Below are 27741 nucleotides of genomic sequence, written 5' to 3'. Positions count from 1 at the left end.
AATTCCTCCTCAGGTTGATTGGATTTTCTGTTCAGAGTTTCACTGGGCTAAAATAAAGGTATCCACTGGGGCTGCAGTTCCTACTGGAGGTTCAAGGTCCTTTTACCAGTCTTGAATTTTTTTTTTTTTTTTTTTTTTTGGCAGAATTCATTCCATGGGGATTCAGGGCTAGGTACACTGTGTTTCTGCTATTGGCTGAGAAAACTCTCAGCACTTCGAGGCCACCACAGTTTCTTACCATTTGACTCTCTTAAGTAATGAACAACATGACGTTTGTCATTTTCCAGGCTAATCAAAGAATTTCTTATAACCAGCTGGAAAAAAAGTAGTGCCTTTAAAGTGCACACTTGATTAGCACATGCCGAGGATAACCTCCCCAATTGCCATAGTACATAATACAATTAAGGGAGTGATAGGTCATCTTAGCCGTGGGTTTCATCCACACTGAAGGGGAAGGAGGCTGTAGAAGAAAGAGGGCTGTCTAAAACCCATGGAATTTTAATTTACAGAGGTGACAGGTCAATGCCATTGAAAGAATATTACTGAAAGTTTCCAAGAGAAGGGAGCCAGGCTGCATCATGCAAGGGCATCTGGGGAAGCACCATGATCAGCCAGGAGGCAGAAGGTGCAAGAGAAAGCCTGCTCCAGAGCCTGTATTGTGTTTTCTATGGGAAAGAAGGGAAGATGGGATCATTGGAATAATTTTGATGGGCTCTGGAACATAAGGGTAGTCTCTAGTTTGCTCCTGGCCCTGGGGTGATTTAGGGTAGGGAAAGAATTGGCATTGTGTGTGAGAGTTAGATAATGAAGGTGATTTGAGGCATAGGCTGTACTATTTGATTTCTATATGAAAAGTATGTTCAAAGGCAAGTTGTGTTTTATCTCTAAAAACTCCTAGGAGTTAGCTTGAATTACAATGGAAGGGGCAATCTCTCTATAGCAGGAAGATTCTCAAGATGTCAAACCATCATAAAATACAGGGAAAAAAGAACATGATTAATACAAGGTCGTGTGAATCATCTTAGAATTCTACCTACCATAAATTGAAATCAAATTCATAAGAGTTTGTTATGATAACTGAAGAGACCCAACATTGTTTAATGAAAAGATTATAAACAAAGAATAAAAAATTTAGCAGTGTATGATCTTCAGCAAGCATCTTTATTATTCTGAAGTTTAGTTTCTCTAACTGTAAAGTAAGTGTAACAGTATACACGCTAAAAATATGTAGGGTGAAGGGAGAAAGTATATTTTAAGAGCTTACCATAGTATGGGCACAGAGTTGGGCTCCAAAATGACAAATATCATTATTATTATTATGTTATTATATAAATTTGATTATTCTTAGATTCTTTTAGCCTGCCTGCCTGCCTTCCTCCCTTCCTTCCTTCCTCCCTCCCTCCCTCCCTTCCTTCCTTCCTTCCTTTTTCATCATTTAATTCCAAACTATGGAAACTCCTGGTTTTCTCATAACAGTGTCTGGACTTGTACCCTTTCTTATTTCTGAGATCCATATTGTGGTTTCCAGAATGTCCCACTGATCATATTATTTACAAAAACACCTAAAATATGTAATACCACCTATTTTGTAGGACAGCAGGCACCAGAAAACAGATAGACCAGTTTGAATCAATGGAGACTCATGATATACTGGGAAAACTTTTGGATTCTTATTTGACAAGATTATAAATAAACATATGTACATAGGACAGAATTGACTGAGGTCACAAAGTATGAATGAAAGGGAGTTGAGTTTGGAATGCGTGGCGCTACAGGGTTTAAAAGCCTACTTTTGGAAGTCTCCATTGAATTGAGAGGGACAAGGTGGGTTGAGGGTTAGTAAAAGAGAGAGAAACAGACAAACAAACACACCATGGTAAGGAAATAAAGGAACAAGCCAAGCATGGTGGCTCACACCTGCTATCCCAGCACTCTGGGAGATTGAGGCAGGCCGATTACTGGAGCCTAGGAGTTGGAGACCAGCCTGGGCAACATGGTGAAACCCTTTCTCTACAAAAGTACAAAAAAAGTTAGCCAGGTGTGGTGGTGCACACTTTGTAGTCCCAGCTACTCGAGAAGCTGGGGTGGGAGGATCGCTTAAGCCCAATAAGTGGAGGTTAGAGTAAGCCACGATTGTGCTACTGCACTCCAGCCTGAGCAACAGAGCAAGACCATGTGTCAAAAAAAAAACAAAAACAAAGAAATAAAATCAGGAACTGTAATTATGTCTTGATATAATTTTGGTTGTTTTAATCAACATAGATATCTGACTATAATTAAATATGGCAAAGTTTTAGACTAAAAATTCTTTGCTTGTTCAAGTTTTAAAACAGCTTTATAGCTTTTTATCTAGAAACTCTAACAAGAGAACAGCTGAGAAAGCTTTAGAGCTCTGCAGAAAGTGTGCATATCAATGACCCCTTCAGAAGAAGCTAGGGTGTAGTGGTCATTCTCAAGTTCCCAAAGGAGCTATAATAGGTGGAATCAGGGACCAATGAAAGATATTTTTATAGTCTCCTAGAATATAGGTTTTCACTATATTCTAAGCATTAGCATTTGTGAGACCCCTAGATGGCTGTCTAGTGAGCAAGATGTAAATGTTTATTTTATGAAACTATTGTGTTTTGGGTATTGTTACAGCAATGAACTGTATGTAATTCAATAGTTTAAAAAAAACAAAAAGTCACTTTTTAATAGGTAATGAGTAATTATGATGTCATGAAGGCAAATGACAAAGTGCTGTGTAACACTCTTGAGGATTTATGGATATAGACGTTCTTTGGGCTTCCAATGGTGGATGTAGGTGTGGGTTAAAGAAGCTGTAAGTTGGAAAAGACCCTGAACCTGCCAGCAGAATAGATTAGATTCTCTTCCTTATATTGCATACTACGTATTACATTTCAGATGTATTTAAAGAAATGGTATACTCACAAAAAGATGGAGGAATGGAGCAGTATTATGACTGTAGTTATGGAAATCTGTATCAAAGATGCAAGGAAAACATTCTAAATTAGGAAATTAGAGGAAACGGTATGTTCAATCATTGCTATCTATAGAGTTGTAAATCCCTGCAAATGATGAGATTGATTTATACAATATAAAGACCACACAAAACATAACAAACAAACAAAACACAACATAGTTTTGATTTCATAGCAATCTTGTTGGAAATAAGTAAATTCAGTGACAGCAGAAACTCTGATTCGGCAGAGACCACAGCAATGTCAGCTCTAGTCGCAGAAATCTTGGGAAGGTGATGGACTTCAGACAAAAGACAGGCAGAAAGTCTAGAACCAATTTTGTTTCATTGCAAAAGTCAGGAGGATATAAATGGATTTATGAATTATATTTAGTAGGAAATATGAATTTTAGAAGGCTTATTGCAAAATCAAATTTTGTGATTTTTAAACTATACTTCAGTGCTTCCCAGATATATTAAAAAATCATAATCCTGGGCTTTCCAGAAAATTTCTTTATAGTATTTTCTTCACATTTACCCATCATTTCCAAGATGTCTCATAAATTTTAATATTTTGTGACAATACTCCATCCTTTATCAACCCAGAAAAGAAAAGAGTATTGCTTTTGAGACATTTCAAACCAATGATTTTTTTTTTTTTTTTAATTCAGAAATTTTGGTCATTGATGCTAAAAGACGCCCCGGCTGTTGGGAAACCTAACCGAAATGGTTGAAGAAAGATTTTTAAATTAGTTAAACATAATCTGTCTACATACATTAAGATAATCAAAACGCTTCCATTTTTGTCAACCAGCGTATGCTGTAATCACAGTTGAAATCTGCAAGGCAGGCCGGCGCGGTGGTTCGTGCCTGTAGTCCCAGCACTTTGGGAGACGGAGGCAGGCGGATCACTTGAGGTCAGGAGTTCGAGACCAGCCTGGCCAAAATGGCGAAACCCTGTCTCTACCAAAAAAAGCAAAAATTAGCCGGGCGTGGTGGCACAGGCCGATAATCCCAGCTACTCGGGAGGCTGAGACAGGAGAGTCGCTTGAACCAGGGAGACGGAGATTGCAGTGAGCAGAAATCGCAACACTGCACCCCAGCCTGGACGACAGAGTGAGACTCGATAAAAAATAAATATTCACGCAGACAAATACTATCTGTGATGGCTAATCCTAGGGGTCAGCGTGGCTGGAGGAAGGTGCCTAGATGGCTGGGCAAAGTTCTTTCTCAAGAGACTGTGAGGGCGTTGCCAGAGGAGATTGACAGCTGAGTGGGTGACTGGGAGAAGAAGACCTGCCCTCAGTGTGGGGGACCAGCCAATCCGGTGCCAGTGCGGCTGGAACCAGGCCGACAGAAGATGGGGGATGAGCAGCATGCACGGTCTTCTCCCTATGGCTCACTCTCTCTTACTGTGCTGGGCGCTTGCTTCCTCTCCTGCTGTCCTTGGGAGTCAGACTCCAGGTTCTTCAGCCCCAGCCTGCCCCTGGGGCTCTCGGGCCTTGGAGGACTGACTAGGAGCACACTGCGGGCCTCTCTGGTTTGGGGGCCTGGGACGTGGCGAAGCCCTGCGGCTTCTGTGCGGCCTGTTCTGGGCGTTGCGGTGAAACGCCAGCCAGTTCCCCAAGTAAGCTCCCTGCACACACGCCTGATAGCCTGTTGGTTCCATCCTTCTGCGGGATTTTCACTACCACTCTCTAACTCACACACAGCTGAGAGAGTATACGGGAGAGATGAAGCAGTCCACTCCAAGAACATTGTCATCCTACCGATTACGAGGATTGCCTGAAATCGTTTGTACATGTGCATAAATGTGATTTTATGTCCAGCATCTTTAAGCATGTGGTACTGAGGGAAGGTGGGCAGCCCAGAATTCGTACCTCGGTTTTCAAATTTGGGCTTCAATTATACTTCTGACACCGGTTTCATGATTTTTAAAACTCATCACCCATTTGGGGAACTTTGTTTTCCCATCTATGAAATATGGATAATTGTGCCACATAATATTTATTTGAAGAGTGACAGGATATCTGAAGGTCATGAATAGTCAAACATCATTTAAACAAAATTTATAATGTTTTTTACAAAATTGAATCAAAATTTGATAAGTACTTATAAAGAGTAAGTCAAGTTTTTACCAAGACTTCATACCTGATATCTGTTTTATTAAAATGATAGGCATTTTTGAAGATTAAAAAAAAGGCAACTAGACAAACTGTCAGAGATATAATAATGTTTTCCAAGCTACCAATGATTTAACCTAAATACAGAGTTTACCATTTTCTAAGCAATTAAGAAAATGAGATCTCTTGCTAATTAAGAATTAGTAAAAATACTATCTATAATATATAATCTCATATATTATATATAATCTGTTATATATAATATACATAATCTCATATATTTTATATAGTCTCATATATTTTATATAATCTCATATATAATATATAATCTCATATATAATATATATAATCTCACATATATATATAAAATGAGAGATAAAATATATATGGTTCTGTCTCTCTGGAACCCTAACATAGGTGTTAAACATATTCATAATTTATTCTTTTAATAAACATTATTGAAAACAAAGTATCTGTCAAACATTGTACCAAGTAGTTGAGATTTAATGGTGAAAAATCACAGTTTGTGCTATCAATTTAGAAGGAAAGACATTTGAGCAAGTAATCATTTTGAAACCTATGATAAGTGAATAATTTCAGGACATTATGCTATGTGCTAGATTTATACAACCAAAAAGAGTGGAATAACAGGGAAAAAAAGTCTTTATTTAAATAGGAACCACAGGGATTGGGCGCAGTGGCTCATTCCTGTAATCCCAGCACTTTGGGAGGCTGAGGCAGGCGGATTACCTGAGGTCAGGAGTTCGAGACCAGCCTGGCCAACATGGTGAAACCCCGTCTCTACTAAAGAAAATGCAAAAACATTAGCCTGGTGAGGCGATGGGCGCCTGTAATCTCAGCTACTCAGGAGGCCGAGACAGGAGAATCGCTTGAACTGGGGAGGTGGAAGTTGCAGTGAGCCAATGTTGCGCCGCTGCACTCCAGCCTGGGTGACAAAGGAGACTCCACCTCAAAAAATAAATAAATAAAATAAATAAATAAATAGGAACCACTGTAATAGGAGTGAGTTTATAGGTCCATTGTTTAATATTCCCAACATTTTTATTTATTAATCAATTTAAAAATTTTAATTATTATGTATATTTAAAAGTTGTATATATTTCCGGGGCACATGTGAAATTTTGATACAAGCATACAATGTGAAATGATCAAGTCAGGCTAATTAGGGTTCCATTACTTCAAGCACTTATTATTTCTTTGCTTTGGAAACATTCCAATTTCGTTCTTTTAGTTATTTGGAAATATTGGCAATAATTGCAAATTTCCAGCACAAATTTCCTTTAGTCTTATTTACAAAACTATGGTAAGGAAGTTTAAATTAAATTCAAAGTACGCCATGTTACAGGTAAAATTGTTCCATAATAAAGCACACTGAAAAATTGTTGTATTTATTAGTTGAGGAGACTGTCACAGCATCTGTCCCAATATGTAGAAAACATATCTCTCTAACATGTGTGTATACAGACACACACACACACACACACACACGTATTTATAGTGCCAAGCTAGGTAGCTAATAAATGTGCTCAGCAGCAATATATAAATCAATAAAATAATAAAGGGATAGATTGAATTAATTTTGTTAGAAGATACAAAAGTTGAACATTTATAAATTTTAGGTGGCTTAAACTTGACCCTTTCATTTCACACTTTCAAAAAATAAAAGGTGAATTTTGTTTTGCTTTCACCCAGCAGAATTATAGTAAATGCATAATTCAAAAAATATAAAAATAAAAACAAACCTAATTAGTACAGTGCATCATATAATATGTTCACTTTCTTTAAATTTTGTAAACTCCATACCACTTTATTACTGCAAATCTGATTACAATGAAGTTACGTTTTACTGACTACTTTATATTTGTTAAGTTCTAGAGACTTATTGTTCAGGATAATAAGTACACAACAGCAAAAATATGTATTGTATATGAGATGAAAGTGTCTAGAGGATACTAATTTTTTGGTGTACGGATGTAAATTATTTTTTTCTTTGTATTTGTATGAATTACACATTGTAAGAAAGCAGTGCAGTTTTAGAGAATTATTCTTAGATTTCTGATGATAATTCATGATTTTATTAAACATTAAAAAGGAAAAAGTAGTAGCTGTAACATTAATATAACATGAAGTAGGACTCTGCTGAGATTTTTTTTTGTTAACAATATATTTAGTATTTATTTCAATAAACACTCAGGTCTTTTTTTGTTTTAATTTTTGTAAAGCCAAAGGTAAAAATACCATAATTTATAATATTTCCCTGGGTGAAATATTTAGATTTAAATGTATATTTTCTCAAATATTAATATGACTGCATAAAATTTGTGGTTATTAAAACAAAGCCAGCTCTGATTTAAGTAAATGATGTTTTCTTCTGAAAACTAATGAAAAAAATAGATCCTAAATCCTCCAGAGCAAAATAATCTTTAAAATTGGGACATAAAAATCATCTCATTTGGGGGTCTGCTCAAAGAAGAATCTAAGAGACTTATTTGTTTTCTTACATGTCTTCTGTATTATGCCAAATTTAATATGGTGACTGAAATAGATCATATAATTCTATGCTTCTATGCATCTCATTAAGTAGATCTCATTACTATATATACTTATATATTTTTCTTTCCTTTTATTCTATTCATATACCTTGGAGTGTCATTTCCACTTGACTTTACGTTTGCACTTTTGCAATTTTTCTCTTTAAAACTTTATGGTAATATAATGAATATATCATACAATTTAGCCGCTTAGTGTACAATTCACTGCGTCTTAGTATATAAACAATGTTGCACAATCAATTTTAGAGCATTTTAACAGCAGTCCCTGTAAAAGAAACTCCATCCCCGATTAGCAGTCACTCTACTTTTTAAATTTTTTCTTTTCTTTCCTTTTCTTTTTTTTTGAGACAGTGTCTCACTCTGTCGCCCAGTCTGGAGTGCAGTAGCGTGATCTCAGCTCACTGCAACCTCTGCCTCCCAGGTTCAGATGATTTTCCTGCCTCAGCCTCCCAAGTAGCTGGGACTACAGGTGTCCGCCACCACACCCAGTTAATTTTTGTATTTTTAATGGAGATGGGGTTTCACCATATTGGCCAGGCTGGTGTCAAATTCCTGACCTTGTGATCTGTCTGCCTCGGCCTCCCAAAGTGCTGAGATTATGGGCATGAGCCACTGTGCCTGGCCACAGTCACTCTACTTTTACAGCCACCCCCACCCTCAACTCTAGACAACCACTGATAAAAATTCTGCCTCTATAGATTTGCTTGTTCTGGACACTTAATATAATTGATATAAATGAGGTGTGAATTTTGTCAAATGATTTTTTCTGTGTCTTTTGAGATAGTGTGTGTTAAATCAATTAACTTTAAGATGTTATGGCACTCTTGCATCCTTGGAAGAAATTGCACTTGATCTTTGTGTATGATCTTTTTATTTTTCTGGATTCAATTGTTAGAATTTTCCTGACAGTTTTTACATATATTTTTGTAAGAGATATTGGCCTCTAGTTTTATTTTTCTCTATTGTTTTCTGGTTTTGATACAGCATAATACTTGCCTCATCGAATTACTTGGAAAGTGCTCTCTCCTCTTCTAATATTTTTTTTAAAAGTTAGTGAAGAATTTATATTTATTATTTCAAGGTTTTGTAGAAATCATCAAGCAATTTGGAACCAGTTTTTTGTGTGTGTGTGTGAAATGGAGTCTCTCTCTGTTGCTCAGGCTGGAATGTAATGGTGCAGTCTCGGCTCACTGCAACTTCTGCCTCCCGGATTCAAGCAATTATCCTGCCTCAGCCTCCTGAGTAGCTGGGACTACAGGTGCACACCACCATGCCTGGCTAATTTTTGTATTTTTAGTAGAGATGAGATTTTACCATGTTGGCCAGGATGATCTCCATCTCTTGACCTCATGATCGCCCTCCTCGGCCTCCCGAAGTGCTGGGATTACAGGCATAAGTAACCTTCCCTGGCTAGGACTGAGGTTTTTTTTTATTAGAAATGTTTAAATTTTTAATTCAGTTTCTTGTTATAGATCTATTCTCATTTGCTATAATTTTGTGAGTTTTGGTACTTTCTCAGAATTTGTTCACTTTGTCCAAGTGACCAAATTTTTGGTATATGTTGTTTATAGTGTTTTTCTTATAAGCCTCTTTATTATTCTACAACATTGGTAGCCATATCTCCTCTTCTTCCACTCTTGACATTAAGTTGCATCTTGTCTCCGTTTTTTTTTTCTTTACTAATATAACTAGTGGTTTGTCAATATTTTGGTCTATTCCAAGAACCAAATCTTGGTATCATTAATTCTCTCATTTTCCCAGTCTTTATTTTATTACTTTCTGCTCTAATATTTATTAGCCTTTAATACTTGCTGTGTGTATGTGTGTTTTTACTTTTCTCAGTGTTTTAAGAAGGTGGTTCTGGTTATTCATATGAGTTCTTTTTTTTTTTATATAAGCTTTTCAACTTTGAAGTTCCCATTGTATAATTTAAAAATTGTCTGGCCTTTCTTTCACTTTCTTACCACTAAAATTCTAAAAACCCTTATAACTTTCCAATGATGGAAGTGTCTTGGTTATTCAATGCCCCCTTGAAATACACTTGAAATTGTACTAATGAAGTGACTTACGGTAAGACCTTAAATAGCTTTTAAGATTGGGGCTGCTAATGCCAGAAAGGCCACTCATATGATTAGAGGCTTGCAGTTTTGTGCCAACAATATCAGCCTTACCCTTAACCTCTGTGGAAGGGAGGGAGGTTGTACATTGAGTTCAATTATGTGGCCAGTGGATTACATTGACCATGCCTATGTAATTAAATTTCAGCAAAAATTTTGGACACTAATGCTCAGTGGAGTTTCCTGATTGGTGAATACACTGACATGGAAAGAGAATGATGCAACCTAAAGAGGCATGTAAATTCTGTATTCCAGACCCCTGGGAACCTCACCCTGTGTATCTCTTTGTTTTGCTATTTCTGAGTGGAGTCCTTTATAATAAAATTGTAATGCTAAGTATAGTGTTTTCCTCAGTCTTATGAGTAGTTCTAGTGAAATTATAAGACCTGAGGAGGGTGGTGGAAATATTCTCGATTTGTAGCCAGTTGATCTGAACTGAAGACAATCTTGTTGTGGACTGTGCCCTTTAACTTCTTGAGTCTGTGCTAACTTTGGGTGGTTCATGCCAGAATTGAATTGTACTACCTCAGTTAGGGTGGGTGTCAGAATAGTTGGTGTCAGATGTGGGAGTCACTAGCATGACCGTGGCTCATTGAAATCTGTGCTTTGAGAAGAGAAGTAATGAAAGGGAAGGAGATAGGGAAGCTTGATTTACAAGTGGCCATGAGGTTACCCATAGTATGAAATAGCAGATATGCTGTAGTCAGTTACTGAAAGTAAAGGTTACCAATGAAATTCAGGTATGATTGATTCTTCTCCCAGAGAGGTGCATTACTGGGTGTATAAGAAAATATAAAAGAAAAAAAATAAGTTTGAGAAAAACTGGTGTTTGAATGTGTAAACTAGTTTTATTTAATTTATCTAAATGTATTATGGAGATACTAGTGTGTCTGACTAGGGGACATTTCCTCTATGTAGTGTTATAAAACAGAAACATAGAAATCTGCCTTTAAAGCTATATTAATTGGACCTGCTAAATAGGAGTTAATAAGATTGTGTGAGCCCAAGCAAGAAAGAAAAGAAGCAAGAGTGCTAGTATAGAAAAGTTATCTGTGCAATCACCTTGTGTGGAGCACAGGCTGGGGCTTATAATGAAAGCCTGTAAGTGTCTTCTAGTGAAGTATATTTCAACCACAGTGTGAAACATCTAATGTTTGTCCTCAGATGGGTCAGCCTTTGGCATGTGGGCTTTCACTATGAAAGAGGGGACTCAAAAAGTTGCTTTCCTTGATATCTTGGTTATGCTGCCTGAATCTGCTGATACCACAACGAGAAGTTAGGCTCCACTAATTGCCAGCTGATCCTATTGCTTTTAACAATACCTGGGTGGGGTATAAATTGTTCCACTTCTGATATAATTGATGTTGGGTCCTTTTATAGACTTTAAGATTGGTCTTTGAGGCTTTCGCTGACATACTAGGTGGACTCTTTTCATCTTTCTCCTTCCTGATTTTCTCTGATAAATTTCTAGCTAGTCCAATGTTTAGCTGGTTGCTGTTAAGGAGCAACCAGCCTCTTCTTTACTGTTTACTACCAAGTCTCCATTGTTTTTGAAAGCACCTTTAGGGTTGAACTTCTTCACAATCTGTTCCAAACAGAGGCAATGATGCTCATGGAGCTGTCTGCTCTTGTGTTTTTACTCTCCTTCTGAGAAGCAACTCTGAACCCTACTCCAAAACATGGGTAGGGACGAGATGCTTCTCTTATTTGAGTTACTCCCTTGCTTTATGAATAGGGCACTGAAAAGTGCTGATCACTTCTAGTCTTCTTGGGCTGCCTGACCAGCATGGAACAGGCAACTTACAAGTGATCTGGGGTGAGGCTGATAAGGGTTCAGTGTTCTTGGCCTGCTGTTCCTTTGTTAGGCCTTCCCCTCTCTGAATGAGGCCTGCATGGAAGAAGAAAGTCCTGTGCTTCTTAGCCAGTCTTGTCTGGAATAGAGCTTATGCAAAACAAAGCAGGGGTGGAGGATGAGAAATGATGGTATTATGCACTTCCTGGAGAGATGCCATAATTTTAGAATAAAAGGTAGAGGGAAAGGGAGTCCTGTGTTCTTGGCTATAGCCACTGGGATTTGAGCTTCCATCATTCTGAGCCATAAGGCAGGGAGACAGAGCAAGCTATGGTTCACATGCCACTAACTTTCACTGTTCATACTAAGATTTGGTAGATTTCTTAAGTTTTCTTGTCCTCCTCCATTCCTACTTACCCATAAGACAGTTTCTAGAGACTTTAGATAGTTCTTTTTTTAAAAAAAAATAATTTTTATCAGCTATGATCATTCGGCTGGGAAAAAGGTTCTGTAGAGTTTCTCATGCCATCATTCCAAAATCTTTTTGTACTATCTGCTTTCAATCTGTGGTAACACATAAACTGAAGCATCAACAAAAACTTCAAGTCTAAATATAGTAATTACAGATGAGTACTTCACTACAATTCAAACCCTTATATTAATTTTCAGAACTCAGCTTCAGGGAAAGGAGTTAGAGAAAATGGAATAGCAGGCAGATGACCTATCCACTGATACAAGATAAAAGAAGGCTAGAAGAAGTCTTTTTATATTTTTTACAAATAGATTTACACGCATTTATTCATGCATTCTTAAGATGATCACTACTGAATATACAAAGCCTATCAACACTGCTTTTTATTTGTTATTCATGTAAAATAACCACAGGTTCCTTGGTATTTAATTTTTTTAAATGTGGTCCAGGAAAACAACACCTACCTTCTTTCTATTCTTTCAACTCTCTGGAGTTGAAAACAAAGGGAAAAAGGAGTAGAAGAAATGTGATGGATAATTTTTTAGTTCTTTTACATTCATTCTGGTAGATAATTTTTTAATTCTTTTACATTCATTCTGGTGTAATGAACATTATTTTTGGTTTTTCTACCACATAAAGAATACTGCACTAGAAATGATAATTTAAGCCTAATGCTTCTCTAGTTGGAGAAAAGAAGATAATATTAAGTGATGAAGAGTTTTAACATACCAGATAAGCTTTTTTTAAATGCCATAAAATATCTTTCATTTATGATTATTGATTTGTAATTTATAATTGGGGGAAATTCAGTATGCTATAATAGGTTTGTTTATTTTTTGTTATTTTAACTCTATTATTCAAACTGGTATACATTTATTTTAAATCTGTAGGTAAAATACAGATATGATGGCAGGGTATGATGATTAGCTGTGGTTTTTGACTGGCTTGGCAGTTTGGGGATATTGCATTTAACCAAAATATGTTTGTTTTATAAACTCTTGAATTGCTACAAGAATCACTATTCCATGGCTAAACAAACTAACAAGAGATGTTAATTTCTGATTAAGTGATCTGAAACATTGAGTCGACCGGGCGCAGTGGCTCAGGCCTGTAATCCCAGCACTTTGGGAGGCCAAGGAGGGCAGATGATGAGGTCAGGAGTTCGAGACAGCCTGACCAATATGGTGAAACCCCTTCTCTACTAAAAATACAAAAATTAGCTGGGCATGGTAGCAGACACCCATAATCCCAGCTACTCAGGAGGCTGAGGCAGGAGAATTGCTTGAACCTGGGAGGCGAAGGTTGCAGTGAGCCGAGATTGTGCCACTGCACTCCAGCCTGGGTGACAGAGCAAGACTCCATCTCAAAGAAAAAAAAAAGAGAAAGGAAACATTGAGTCAATGGGAATCTGATGAAAATATTTTCATATTTTGAATTAAAAAATTCAATTATGGGACAAAAATAAGCTATAAGCTAACGATGACAGGTTATTGTAATTGATGTAATAAGTGTAGAAAATATCATGGTCAGAAATAAAAGGGAAGGAACAACGATGATGAAAAAGAAATGGAACTGTTCAGAAAGAAGATTAGGGCTATATAGTAGCTAATGCACTGCAAGACTGATTGCCTACAGCTATAGAGCCAAAGTCAATGAAAGACATGTGATATTAGATACTTAGATTTTAAAAACTTTGTTAAATAAATAGAATATATATGAATATGTTTAGGAGCTATATCTGCCTACAATGTTTATACTGGCAAACAATAGGATATTGTTGGCAAATAAAAGCCCTATAGAGTTATTTCATACTAGAAATATTAAAATAAGAATAGTTACACACTTTAAACAAATTTAATGAGGCCCCAGAAAAATATTTTAAGATTGAAGTTGAGAAATTAAGGAATATAAAGTCAACTTTAAAGAACATCCTCTTTCAAGCTTGTCAAAAGCATTGTAGTATGGGTTGGGAATGTAGAATCAAAGGCGAAATACAACTTATGTCAGAATCACCTTCAGTGCCAATTAACAATGTAAATTCCTTTGATGAGATTTGCTGGGATAAGCAATTTTGAGGACAAGGGTTGGAAATCAACAGTTTATAAGATATCCGGTGATTCTCATATATACTAAAATTTAAGAATCACTGCCCCAGTCTATTGCATTACTAGACAATTTGCAATATGGAATCTATTCAATAAAATATATATGGTGATTTCAGAAACTGAGGAATGAAAATGCATTTTTCCCTTTATTCACTTAAAGAGCAAGGGGCCGGGGGAAGGACTGTGGCCTTCGGGATGCAGGAGATGCCCTTAATGCACTCGACGCAGTCTTTATTTATTTATTTATTTATTTATTAATATTATACTTTAGGTTTTAGGGTACATGTGCGCAACATGCAGGTTTGTTACATATGTATACATGTGCCATGCTGGTGTGCTGCACCCACTAACTCGTCATCTAGCATTAGGTATATCTCCCAATGCTATCCCTCCCCCCTCCCCCCACCCCACAACAGTCCCCAGAGTGTGATGTTCCCCTTCCTGTGTCCATGTGTTCTCATTGTTCAATTCCCACCTATGAGTGAGAATATGCGGTGTTTGGTTTTTTGTTCTTGCTATAGTTTACTGAGAATGATGATTTCCAATTTCATCCATGTCCCTACAAAGGACATGAACTCATCATTTTTTATGGCTGCATAGTATTCCATGGTGTATATGTGACACATTTGCTTAATCCAGTCTATCATTGTTGGACATTTGGGTTGGTTCCAAGTCTTTGCTATTGTGAATAGTGCCACAATAAACATACATGTGCATGTGTCTTTATAGCAGCATGATTTATAATCCTTTGGGTATATACCCAGTAATGGGATGGCTGGGTCAAATGGTATTTCTAGTTCTAGATCCCTGAGGAATCGCCACACTGACTTCCACAATGGTTGAACTAGTTTACAGTCCCACCAACAGTGTAAAAGTGTTCCTATTTCTCCACATCCTCTCCAGCACCTGTTGTTTCCTGACTTTTTAATGATTGCCATTCTAACTGGTGTGAGATGGTATCTCATTGTGGTTTTGATTTGCATTTCTCTGATGGCCAGTGATGATGAGCATTTTATCATGTGTCTTTTGGCTGCATAAATGTCTTCTTTTGAGAAGTGTCTGTTCATATCCTTCGCCCACTTTTTGATGGGGTTGTTTGTTTTTTTCTTGTAAATTTGTTTGAGTTCATTGTAGATTCTGGATATTAGCCCTTTGTCAGATGAGTAGGTTGTGAAAATTTTCTCCCACTTTGTAGGTTGCCTGTTCACTCTGATGGTAGTTTCTTTTGCTGTGCAGAAGCTCTTGAGTTTAATTAGATCCCATTTGTCAATTTTGGCTTTTGTTGCCATTGCTTTTGGTGTTTTAGACATGAAGTCTTTGCCCTTGCCTATGTCCTGAATGGTAATGCCTAGGTTTTCTTCTAGGGTTTTTATGGTTTTAGGTCTAACGTTTAAGTCTTTAATCCATCTTGAATTGATTTTTGTATAAGGTGTAAGGAAGGGATCCAGTTTCAGCTTTCTACATATGGCTAGCCAGTTTTCCCAGCACCATTTATTAAATAGGGAATCCTTTCCCCATTTCTTGTTTTTCTCAGGTTTGTCAAAGATCAGATAGTTGTAGATATGCAGCGTTATTTCTGAGGGCTCTGTTCTGTTCCATTGATCTGTATCTCTGTTTTGGTATCAGTACCATGCTGTTTTGGTTACTGTAGCCTTGTAGTATAGTTTGAAGTCAGGTAGTGTGATGCCTCCAGCTTTGTTGTTTCAGCTTAGGATTGACTTGGCAATGCGGGCTCTTTTTTGGTTCCATATGAACTTTAAAGTAGTTTTTTCCAATTCTGTGAAGAACGTCATTGGTAGCTTGATGGGGATGACATTGAATCTGTAAATTACCTTGGGCAGTATGGCTTTTCATGATATTGATTCTTCCTATCCATGAGCATGGAATGTTCTTCCATTTGTTTGTATGCTCTTTTATTTCCTTGAGCAGTGGTTTGTAGTTCTCCTTGAAGAGGTCCTTCGTGTCCCTTTTAAGTTGGATTCCTAGGTATTTTATTCTCTTTGAAGCAATTGTGAATGGGAGTTCACTCATGATTTGCCTCTCTGTTTGTCTGTTGTTGGGGTATAAGAATGCCTGTGATTTTTGTACATTGATTTTGTATCCTGAGACTTTGCTGAAGTTGCTTATCAGCTTAAGGAGATTTTGGGCTGAGACGATGGGGTTTTCTAGATATACAATCATGTCATCTGCAAACAGGGACAATTTGACTTCCTCTTTTCCTAACTGAATACCCATTATTTCCTTCTCCTGTCTAATTGCCCTGGCCAGAACTTCCAACACTATGTTGAATAGAAGTGGTGAGAGAGGGCATCCCTGTCTTGTGCCAGATTTCAAAGGGAATGCTTCCAGTTTTTGCCCATTCAGTATGATATTGGCTGTGGGTTTGTCATAGATAGCTCTTATTATTTTGAGATAGGTCCCATCAATACCTAATTTATTGAGAGTTTTTAGCATGAAGGGTTGTTGAATTTTGTCAAAGGCCTTTTCTGCATCTATTGAGATAATCATGTGGTTTTTGTCTTTGGTTCTGTTTATATGCTGGATTACATTTATTGATTTGCATATATTGAACCAGCTTTGCATCCCAGGGATGAAGCCCACTTGATCATGGTGGATAAACTTTTTGATGTGCTGCTGGATTCTGTTTGCCAGTATTTTATTGAGGATTTTTGCATCAATGTTCATCAAGGATATTGGTCCAAAATTCTCTTTTTTGGTTGTGTCTCTGCCCGGCTTTGGTATCAGGAGGATGCTGGCCTCATAAAATGAGTTAGGGAGGATTCCCTCTTTTTCTGTTGATTGGAATAGTTTCAGAAGGAATGGTACCAGTTCCTCCTTGTACCTCTGGTGGAATTCGGCTATGAATCCATCTGGTCCTGGACTCTTTTTGGTTGGTAAGCTATTGATTATTGCCACAATTTCAGCTCCTGTTATTGGTCTATTCAGAGATTCAACTTATTCCTGGTTTAGTCTTGGGAGAGTGTATGTGTCGAGGAATTTATCCATTTCTTCCAGATTTTCTAGTTTATTTGTGTAGAGGTGTTTGTAGTATTCTCTGATGGTAGTTTGTATTTCTGTGGGATCGGTGGTGATATCCCCTTTATCATTTTTTATTGCATCTATTTGATTCTTCTCTCTTTTTTTCTTTATTAGTCTTGCTAGCGGTCTATCAATTTTGTTGATCCTTTCAAAAAACCAGCTCCTGGATTCATTAATTTTTTGAAGGGTTTTTTTGTGTCTCTATTTCCTTCAGTTCTGCTCTGATTTTATTTATTTCTTGCCTTCTGCTAGCTTTTGAATGTGTTTGCTCTTGCTTTTCTAGTTCTTTTAATTGTGATGTTAGGGTGTCAATTTTGCATCTTTCCTGCTGTCTCTTGTGGGCATTTAGTGCTATAAATTTCCCTCTACACACTGCTTTGAATGCATCCCAGAGATTCTGGTATGTTGTGTCTTGGTTCTCATTGGTTTCAAAGAACATCTTTATTTCTGCCTTCATTTTGTTATGTACCCAGTAGTCATTCAGGAGCAGGTTGTTCAGTTTCCATGTAGTTGAGTGATTTTGAGTGAGATTCTTAATCCTGAGTTCTAGCTTGATTGCACTGTGATCTGAGAGATAGTTTGTTATAATTTCTGTTCTTTTACATTTGCTGAGGAGAGCTTTACTTCCAAGTATGTGGTCAATTTTGGAATAGGTGTGGTGTGGTGCTGAAAAAAATGTATATTCTGTTGATTTGGGGTGGAGAGTTCTGTATATGTCTATTAGGTCCGCTTGGTGCAGAGCTGAGTTCAATTCCTGGGTATCGTTGTTGACTTTCTGTCTCATTGATCTGTCTAATGTTGACAGTGGGGTGTTAAAGTCTCCCATTATTAATGTGTGGGAGTCTAAGTCTCTTTGTAGGTCACTCAGGACTTGCTTTATGAATCTGGGTGCTCCTGTATTGGGTGCATATATATTTAGGATAGTTAGCTCTTCTTGTTGAATTGATCCCTTTACCATTATGTAATGGCCTTCTTTGTCTCTTTTGATCTTTGTTGGTTTAAAGTCTATTTTATCAGAGACTAGGATTGCAACCCCTTCCTTTTTTTGCTTTCCATTTGCTTGGTAGATCTTCCTCCATCCTTTTATTTTGAGCCTATGTGTGTCTGTGCATGTGAGATGGGTTTCCTGAATACAGCACACTGATGGGTCTTGACTCTTTATCCAATTTCCCAGTCTGTGTCTTTTAATTGGAGCATTTATTCCATTTACATTTAAAGTTAATATTGTTATGTGTGAATTTGGTCCTGTCATTATGATGTTAGCTGGTTATTTTGCTCATTAGTTGATGCAGTCTCTTCCTAGACTTGATGGTCTTTACATTTTGGCATGATTTTGCAGCGGCTCGTACCGGTTGTTCCTTTCCATGTTTAGTGCTTCTTTCAGGAGCTCTTTTAGGGCAGGCCTGGTGGTGACAAAATCTCTCAGCATTTGCTTGTCTGTAAAGTATTTTATTTCTCCTTCACTTATGAAGCTTAGTTTGGCTGGATGTGAAATTATGGGTTGAAAATTCTTTTCTTCAAGAATGTTGAATATTGGCCCCTACTCTCTTCTGGCTTGTCGAGTTTCTGCCGAGAGATCTGCTGTTAGTCTGATGGGCTTCTCTTTGAGGGTAACCCAACCTTTCTCTCTGGCTGCCCTTAACATTTTTTCCTTCATTTCAACTTTGGTGAATCTGACAACTATGTGTCTTAGAGTTGCTCTTCTCGAGGTGTATCTTTGTGGTGTTCTCTGTACTTCCTGAATCTGAATGTTGGCCTGCCTTGCTAGATTGGGGAAGTTCTCCTGGATAATATCCTGCAGAGTGTTTTCCAACTTGGTTCCATTCTCCCCGTCACTTTTAGGTGCACCAATTAGACGTAGATTTGGTCTTTTCACATAGTCCCATATTTCTTGGAGGCTTTGTTCGTTTCTTTTTATTCTTTTTTCTCTAAACTTCCCTTCTCGCTTCATTTCATTCATTTCACCTTCCATCGCTGATGCCCTTTCTTCCAGTTGATTGCATCGGCTCCTGAGGCTTCTGCATTCTTCACCTAGTTCTTGAGCCTTGGTTTTCAGCTCCATCAGCTCCTTTAAGCACTTCTCCGTATTGGTTATTCTAGTTATACATTCTTCTAAATTTTGTTCAAAGTTTTCAATTTCTTTGCCTTTGGTTTGAATATCCTCCCATAGCTCGGAGTAATTTGATCATCTGTAGCCTTCTTCTCTCAGCTCGTCAAAGTCATTCTCCGTCCAGCTTTGTTCTGTTGCTGGTGAGGAACTGCGTTCCTTTGGAGGAGGAGAGGTACTCTGCTTTTTAGAGTTTCCAGTTTTGCTGCTCTGTTTTTTCCCCATCTTTGTGGTTTTGTCTACTTTTGGTCTTTGATGATGCTGATGTACAGATGGGTTTTTGGTGTGGATGTCCTTTCTGTTTGTTAGTTTTCCTTCTAACAGACAGGACCCTCAGCTGCAGGTCTGTTGGAGTACCCGGCCATGTGAGGTGTCAGTCTGCCCCTGCTGGGGGATGCCTCCCAGTTAGGCTGCTCGGGGGTCGGGGTCAGGGACCCACTTGAGGAGGCAGTCTGCCCGTTCTCAGATCTCAAGCTGCGTGCTGGGAGAACCACTGCTCTCTTCAAAGCTGTCAGACAGGGACATTTAAGTCTGCAGAGGTTACTGTTGTCTTTTTGTTTGTCTGTGCCCTGCCCCCAGAGGTGGAGCCTACAGAGGCAGGCAGGCCTCCTTGAGCTGTGGTGGGCTCCACCCAGTTCGAGCTTCCTGGCTGCTTTGTTTACCTAAGCAAGCCTGGGCAATGGCGGGTGCCCCTTCCCCAGCCTTGCTGCCGCCTTGCAGTTTGATCTCAGACTGCTGTGCTAGCAATCAGCGAGACTCCGTGGGTGTAGGACCCTCTGAGCCAGGTGCGGGATATAACCTCCTGGTGTGCCGTTTTTTAAGCCCGTCAGAAAAGCGCAGTATTCGGGTGGGAGTGACCCGATTTTCCAGGTGCTGTCTGTCACCCCTTTCTTTGACTAGGAAAGGGAACTCCCTGACCCCTTGCGATTCCCGAGTGAGGCAATGCCTCGTCCTTGTTTGGCTTGCACATGGTGCGCGCACCCACTGACCTGCGCCCACTGTCTGGCACTCCCTAGTGAGATGAACCCGGTACCTCAGATGGAAATGCAGAAATCACCCATCTTCTGCGTCGCTCAAGCTGGGAGCTGTAGACCGGAGCTGTTCCTATTCAGCCATCTTGGCTCCTCCCAGGAGTCAGTATCGATGCATTCTTAAATAAGAAAATATGAAAGGTATTTTTTATTTAATGATGGTTTTCTTTAAAGGACTGTATCATACCACTGATGGTTAATTCATTATGAGTTATTATAAAAGGTTGAAATATACATGCTTCAGATAATCTGGTTTGATCCATAGCTAAAATTAGTAACAATTAGACATACCATCTAAACTTTAGTAGCTTTTCTTTTCTTTTTTTTTCTTTTTTTTTTTCAAATGGAGTCTCCCTGTTGTCATCCTGGGGTTGGAGTGCAATGGCACGATCTCGGCTCACTGCAACCTCCGCCTCCCAGGTTCCAGTAATTTTCCTGCCTCAGCCTCCTGAGTAGCTGAAATTACAGGCACCCGCTACCATGCCTGGCTAATTTTTGTATTTTTGGTAGGGATGGGGTTTCACCATGTTGGCCAGGCTGGTCTAGAACTCCTGACCCCAGGTGATCCACACACCTCAGCCTCCCAAAGTGCTGGGATTACAGGCATGAGCCACCATGCCCAGCCAGTAGTATTTTTATAACAAAACATTTGATATTTTTTATACTTATTAGGGTTTAGGTCAGATCTACATACTCTGAAAGTCGGTCAAAGGAAGTTCATTCACATGTGAAAATAAAATGCACAGGTCTGTCCCAATCTGGTCATGCTGCTATAACAAAATACCATAGACTGGGTGACTTAGAAACAACAGGAATTTGTTTCTCACAGTTTGGGAGGTTGGGAAATCCAAGATTAAGTCATCAGCAAATTTGGTGTCTTGTGAGGCCGTGTTCTTGGTTCCCAGACAATTCCTTTTAGCTGTATCCCCACAAGCTAGAAGCAGGGAAGGAGCTCTCTGGGATTTTTTCATGCAGATACTAATCCCGTTCACGTGGGCTCCATCCCCAGGAATGAATCACCTCCCACAAGTCCCACCTCCCAATACCATCACCCTGGGGGTTAGGATTTCAGCACATAAACTGTGTGATGTGATGACATAAAAGTTCAGTCCTGTGGGAAGCTCACTAAAATTATACCTATACATTGTGGAAGAATTCAGGAGAATAAGGAGAAATGGATGTGTTTATCTTGTACATTTCATTTGCACCAAATTTATTTCTGAGTTTTCACTAACATTTGTTAAAATAGGGAGTGTCCAAGCTTCCAAATTCTAGCCAATTGAAGCATTCTATGTGGGCATTTAATTTTCAAGTTATCAAGGAAAAGCAGTTGTTAGGGATGAAAAATCATCCCTAATACAAAGCTCTTCATTTTTAGCCCAATTTAATAACTTTTTTGTGGGAAGAAGTTCTCACAGAAAAGTCCAATGAATATTTTATATTTCTTTAGCCTCATTCCTCAGAAAGAGGACATTTTAAAGAAACATATTGAAAGAATGTAAAAACCACATTCTAAAAGTTTTACACTCATTTGCTACAATTTCAAACCATTTAATTTTGTCTTCAGTCATTACTTTGATTTAATTGCTGTTATTTAGAACCTTTACAAACATTCAATCAGCGTTTTCTGTTTTAAAGCCACTAATTTATTAATGATTTATGTCACTTCACCTCTCGAATTCTTCTTTGTTTTTTCTAATTCTAGTGTAAGCTTGGGGAAATCAGATCTTTCTGTACCTCATGTGTGTGAACAAGCCTAAGGTTTATATTTTATTTATCTATGTACTTGGAACATAAAAAGGAGTGTCCTGTCCACAGACTAAAACCCAAAGTACCCAGAGGAAGGGCCTAACGTCAAAAAGACCGTTTGACAATGAAGATTCTACTCTACATTGTGGCTGCACATACCCATTGCTGCAAATTTCTGAGACATACAACTATTTTGATGAAGTTGTAGATACATTTCTATGAACTCACTAAGCTAGCTGACCCTGAGATACCAGATGCCATTCAGGAGTTAGCACTTTGAAATAAACTCAGCAGATACCTTTCATGCCAGTATTAAGCATATGGTTTAGTATAATGTAACTCTGTAAAATGTTTGTTAGACAGTCACTCAGTCAACCAGTCAAGAGATACTTATTGAAAAATCTACTATTTGCCAGGTATATCATTCAACTGGAGACTAACAGGGACCAAGATATGAGCATTGTCCTCCAGGAACTTCCAGCCCACTCAGAGATACAAATGAGCGCGTAGGAAAGTAAACACTGTGTAATGTAGAGAACATAGAAGATTAACATAAAGAGGCAGCTAATATCTTTTGAAAGTCAAATAAGGCTTTCCATCATGGGATGAAATAACCTAAAACGAGATGGATGAACAGGTTTTAGCATATTAGTGGTGGCGGTGGAGTGCTGTGCAGTGTTCTAGGCATAAAAGCATGGCAGGTGCTGACTTCCAGAGTTTGGAGAGTATGAAGTGGATTGATTGAGCTTCATTTTATATCAGTATTGCAATGGTATTACTGATACTGAGTGCATTGCCTTAGAAGTGTTTTCCTTACTTTCAATTTTGGTTTATTTTTATGCTAAGCAAGTAAAGGTTCATGTTCAAATATATAACTGTCATTATGGAGTGCCCTTAGCTGAGATGAGGCCTTAGGGGCATGAAGTAATGGCACTTCGGGTGGAATCCGGAGTTAAATGCACTTCAAAATTCGCTCCTGTGTTTCTCAATGCTTGGTCTAGGAGCTAAGAATAAGTGTATGTATCCTAGGACTACATAAAAATCTCATTATCTGTCCCCAGAGTCAGATTCTACCACTGAATGCCTAAAACTTGTCCCTAGGGCAAAACCTTAACATTCAAGTCTGGTGCTTACCTTTTTCTTCTGAATTGTTTCTGTTTTATCAAATCTTTGTTTATTCCTCTGAATAAACCACAGCCTCTCGAATTTCCTTAGAGATATGGAGGAATCTTCTGCACAGACCAACTGACTCACTAGATGTCTGGGTTTCTGTGAGATATTTGAATGGTCGTTAGAAATTCTACATCATGAAACATCTCCTTGGCAAGTACTGGGCCATATGGGAGAGATGAAATTGATTGGATGGCTCCTGATCAGCCAGATGGAAATCAGGATGCATGGAAGCTGAAGTTCCATGCTATGCCCAGGCCTTTACTCCCCATAGTCTCTCCACTGACTTGGAGATACACAGATGCCAAGGGGAAGACCTTCAAAATGATGCTTGCAGTGACACTGTTTAATGTTCCCTGTTTTGTGGGATGCAGGGGTCTTTACATTTGATGAGGCTTAACAAAATTCATTAACTCATCTGTAGCATATGTTGAGAACTGCGTTTTTCACAGTCATCCCGAAAGTTCCCATCAGTCACATCCCCACCTAATACTGGATGTTTTGCCCATAGGAAGAAAGAGGGGCTTATAAGCTATAAAAATATTTTGCTATGATAATTTTAGATTTATTCCAAAGCCTAGGCACACCTACCACAGACATTAACATATTCTGAATTCATTAAGACTGTCTCACCTTCTGACAATAAATTTTGCTACTTTAAACTTCTAACCTAATCCTTGATCAGAGTATGAAGGAAACTTTGTATCTCAGAAGAGGCTTACAAAGCAATTTACAGGTCACAAAAAATAAACAAAATAATAAAATAACACTTGCTAATATTTAAAGTTTGGTTAGATTCTATTCCCAGGGATTTATGTGTTTTACCTCCCCTCACATACACTATTTCTAGGAGGGAAGCACTAGTATGACCTTAACTTTATATTTGAGGACACTGAGATTGAAAGAGTTTATGCAACTTTTCTAAGTTCTCACTTAGACTAATCTAAAGCTCAGGATTATAATCATGATCCCATCGTGATTCCCTTAGCTTAAATTTTAAATTTAAACAATAACACTTCCATCATCCTGGTTTACTCACTAATTTCTTCTTGTGTTCAAGCTTTTACTTGTTCACTCACTAAGTTTAGCATGATAAGTTATTGGGGCACCTCTGCTCTTCACCCAGCATCCATTCTTGCAGGTTTTCAGCCGTATCCACTGCTCACAAGCAATCTACCAGGAATAATTGTCACGTGGAGAGCCAGAGGGGCACAAATATGAAGAAACACGGATTCTGCCCTTTGTTTCTCAGAGGGAGACACACGCAAAACTCATAACGTGGCTGACATGGCCAGAGTCACGGGGAGGGGGAGGCTGAGGTGTAGTGCAGCATGAGAGGATTGGACCCCCAGCAAGACGGGCAGGGGAATCTGGGCTTGCAGCTGCTTGCTGTGTAATCAATATGCTTTTCAAAGATTTGAGGGTTGGAACTGGGAAGAAGCCTGTGTAAAGAGAGAATTCATTCTCTGACCAGAAAAAAAAAAAAAAATTCCTCAAATACAGCTGGGTAGACAAATACACTTTGTGAATGGTCATTTTGATTACCAAGAACTAAAGGAAAAAAAAATCGACTATTTGTTTATAAATGGGAAGCATATGGATTTCTCAGCCTGGGCTCTGTTGCTAACTTGGCTTCATTATCATTATTGTAATTATTATTTTATCCAGCTGTCGTGCTTCTTTAGAACATCAGCCATCGTATATCCAATATTCATTATCACCTGGTGAAGCTCCTACAGTGGTGGTGTATAAGTCAGGGTTCTCCAAAGAAGCAGAACTTATAGGATATGCATATATCCTGTAAGTGCATGTGTGTTTATATGTATATAGGATGTGTGTTTATATACATATATGTAGAAAGAGAGAGAGATCAAAGGAATTGGCTCGCAGGATTACGGAGCATGGCAAGTCCGAGATCTGCAGGCTGGCTTGGCAAGCTGGAGACCCAGGAGAGCTGACAGTGTGTGGAGGCTAAAGTAACGCTATCCCGGATGCTCATCCAACATGTTGACTTCTGACTAACTCTGGTTTGGGGAATGCCTTTAAGATTACTGTGCTATCCATTGTTCCTTGTGTAAACATGTACTTAACATAAATCTTGCCCTTAAGCAATTGTCCCACACATCCCTGCTGAAGCATGGACGTTCTGTCCTCATGGTGCATAAGCCCTAGGTCTTGGGGGTAACTCCATGGAATCCACCATCCCATCTTGTGGCCGTCCAGGGCATGGTTCTGTTTGTAAGTCCCCGTTTAGTGTTTCTGAGAAACTGGATATCTCAGACTCTGTCTCTGGCCTCTCAGCTTCCTCGGCCTTTGGGAGTAGGTTTACATAGACATGCCCACTGTGGAACATGGTATGAGTTTCATTCCAAGGAAAAGCTGATGTTTCAATTCTAGTGTGAGGGCAGGAAGAAGCTGATATCCCAGCTTCAAGGTACTCAGACACAAGGAATTTTCCCTTACGTAGGTGGAGTTGAACTTTTTGTTCTACTCGGTGCCTTTACCTGACTGGATTAGGCCTTCTTACATCAAGGAAGGCAATCTGCTTTATTCAGTCTTCTTATCCAAAGACATCCCCAGAGAAACATCCATATTAGTGTTTGACAAAATATTTGGGCACCCCATGGCTCACTCAAGTTGACATATGAAATCAGCTATCACAGGTGGTTCTCACAATGTGGTCCTGGGATTGACAGATAAACACTATCTGGGAATTGTTAGACATCCACATTTTGAAGTGCTAACCTAGATCTGCTGCCTCAGAAACTCTGGGGATGGGGCACAGCGACTGTGTTTTCAGGAGCATTGCAGGCAATTCTGATGCAAGCTAATGATTGAGACCCAGTGGCAACAGGATTGCTCCTGCTTCTCTCAGATGTTACTCACATTGAAACTTATCTGTTTGGAGAAAAGAGTTATTATTTCAGGGTGCTTCCTGCAGTTCACATCTGCACTGGGTGAACTCCATGGCCTATTAGACCAAGGAGTGGAAACATCTATTACTTGTTAAGGATAATTTTCAGAGTCCAGAGTGCTAACCATTACGTCATGGGGCCAGATATGGTAAGGATAGTTTTCGAGGTGTACATTTAATATGCTACTAACAGGAAGTTGTGAGGACTGTCATTAAGCTATAGTATTAGTACTCTTCATGGTGCAACACACCAATTCTGGACTACGAATCAAAACACCAGTGGTTTTGCACCAAGGCCAGCACATACCCAGGTGTGCTGCCTTGTGGCATGACTTAAATACCTCCAGCCTTGAAGTCTTTAGCTGTTACTTGCACAAATAATGCCAGGCCTGTCTACTTCAGATGTTTATTTGAGTATAAAATGAGAGAAAAAATGAACTAAAGCTTTTGATGCTTGTGAAACACTGATCAAACACACAGGGAGAGAAAGGCTAAGTTCGATGTATTTTAAAAAGCAGCGTCAAAAATATCAGTGGGAGAGAAAGTGTCTGTCTTACAGAAAGCTGTAGAAGAGGAACGATGTGTCCTCTTGCTAATATTTCCTTCATCTGGAAACACCCATCACTGGGAAATTGAGGTAGCAAAGGAACAAATAGCTAGGCCTCTCTGTGGTCTTAGTCCTAGTAGTTCACACATGAAATCGACAAGAAGCAAATAGATTAGATGTTGGCAAATTCTTATGAAAATCAATCAGGGGATTAAAAAAATAAGACTTGCCTTCAATGATTATTCAAATTTAAAGAAATCTGATTGTTAATGTAGCCACGCACACAGAACTTGGTGTGGAAACTGAACAGCTCATACAGGGTATTTTGCCCTAGAGCTCAATGAAGGTGTAGTTATGGTTGATAGTGGATAATGGAGCTCCTCTCAGAGCACAGAGTCTGAGTCTCCCAGAATAGATACTGATGGCCTCAGCAGCCCATCTGGAGCAGCCACAGTGGGGATGCCAGGTGCAGCAGTGGAGGTGTGGCTGGGACTGTGCACTCCGTGGAGCAGGCAGGGGCCAGGGACAGGAGGGAGCCCTGCCATCTCTGAGTTGGCAGGTCAGAAGCTCTGCACTCCCAGGTGCAGCTGCCTCCACCCAGCCATGGTTCTGCACCCAGGCATCCCTGCATTCTTGGGAGCCCAGGAATCCCCCTGCCCAGGCAGGCTCAGAAATGTCTGCTCCCACTCCTCCTCACTCTTAGCACCTGCTATGGAGCAAAGTTAAGGCCAAACTTGGGTGCTGTCACTACCCAGCTGGTTGTGCACATGCTTGGGGTGGCACTGACATGCCAGCTGCCTGCTGCCTCAGCCTTCTCCAAACTTTGGGTGCCAACAAGCACAGGAGGGAGGCTGAGTGGGGGTGAGAGCAGTTCGGTTCGGGCCTGCAGGCACTCCTTGGCATGAAGAGCCTGGGCACCATAGATGGCATGTTGATGGTGGCAGGAGGTAGACAGACTCCTGGGTGGAAAGGGACAGGTCCCTGGTAAAACCCCACCTTCAAGTCAGGGACAGCCTGAAGACTGGGGGCCAGGCTGCCAGTTA

The 27741-nt window shown here is 39.2% G+C and overlaps 1 protein-coding gene across 1 annotated transcript in view; it reads left to right on the top strand.

Annotated features, from left to right (window-relative positions):
- Positions 1-4319: 4319 nt before the first annotated feature.
- The window catches only part of LOC129041510 (uncharacterized), a 38368-nt gene continuing 14946 nt past the window's right edge, over positions 4320-27741 (top strand). The window contains exon 1 of the mRNA XM_054497051.1: positions 4320-4735. Within this exon, the coding sequence (XP_054353026.1) occupies positions 4320-4735 (416 nt within the window). The remainder of the gene's footprint in view (positions 4736-27741) is intronic.

This window comes from Pongo pygmaeus, chromosome 6 (genome assembly GCF_028885625.2).
Source record: "Pongo pygmaeus isolate AG05252 chromosome 6, NHGRI_mPonPyg2-v2.0_pri, whole genome shotgun sequence".
NCBI lineage: Eukaryota > Metazoa > Chordata > Mammalia > Primates > Hominidae > Pongo > Pongo pygmaeus.
Note: the sequence above shows the minus strand (reverse complement) of the source record. Positions and strands in the feature narration are given on the sequence as shown.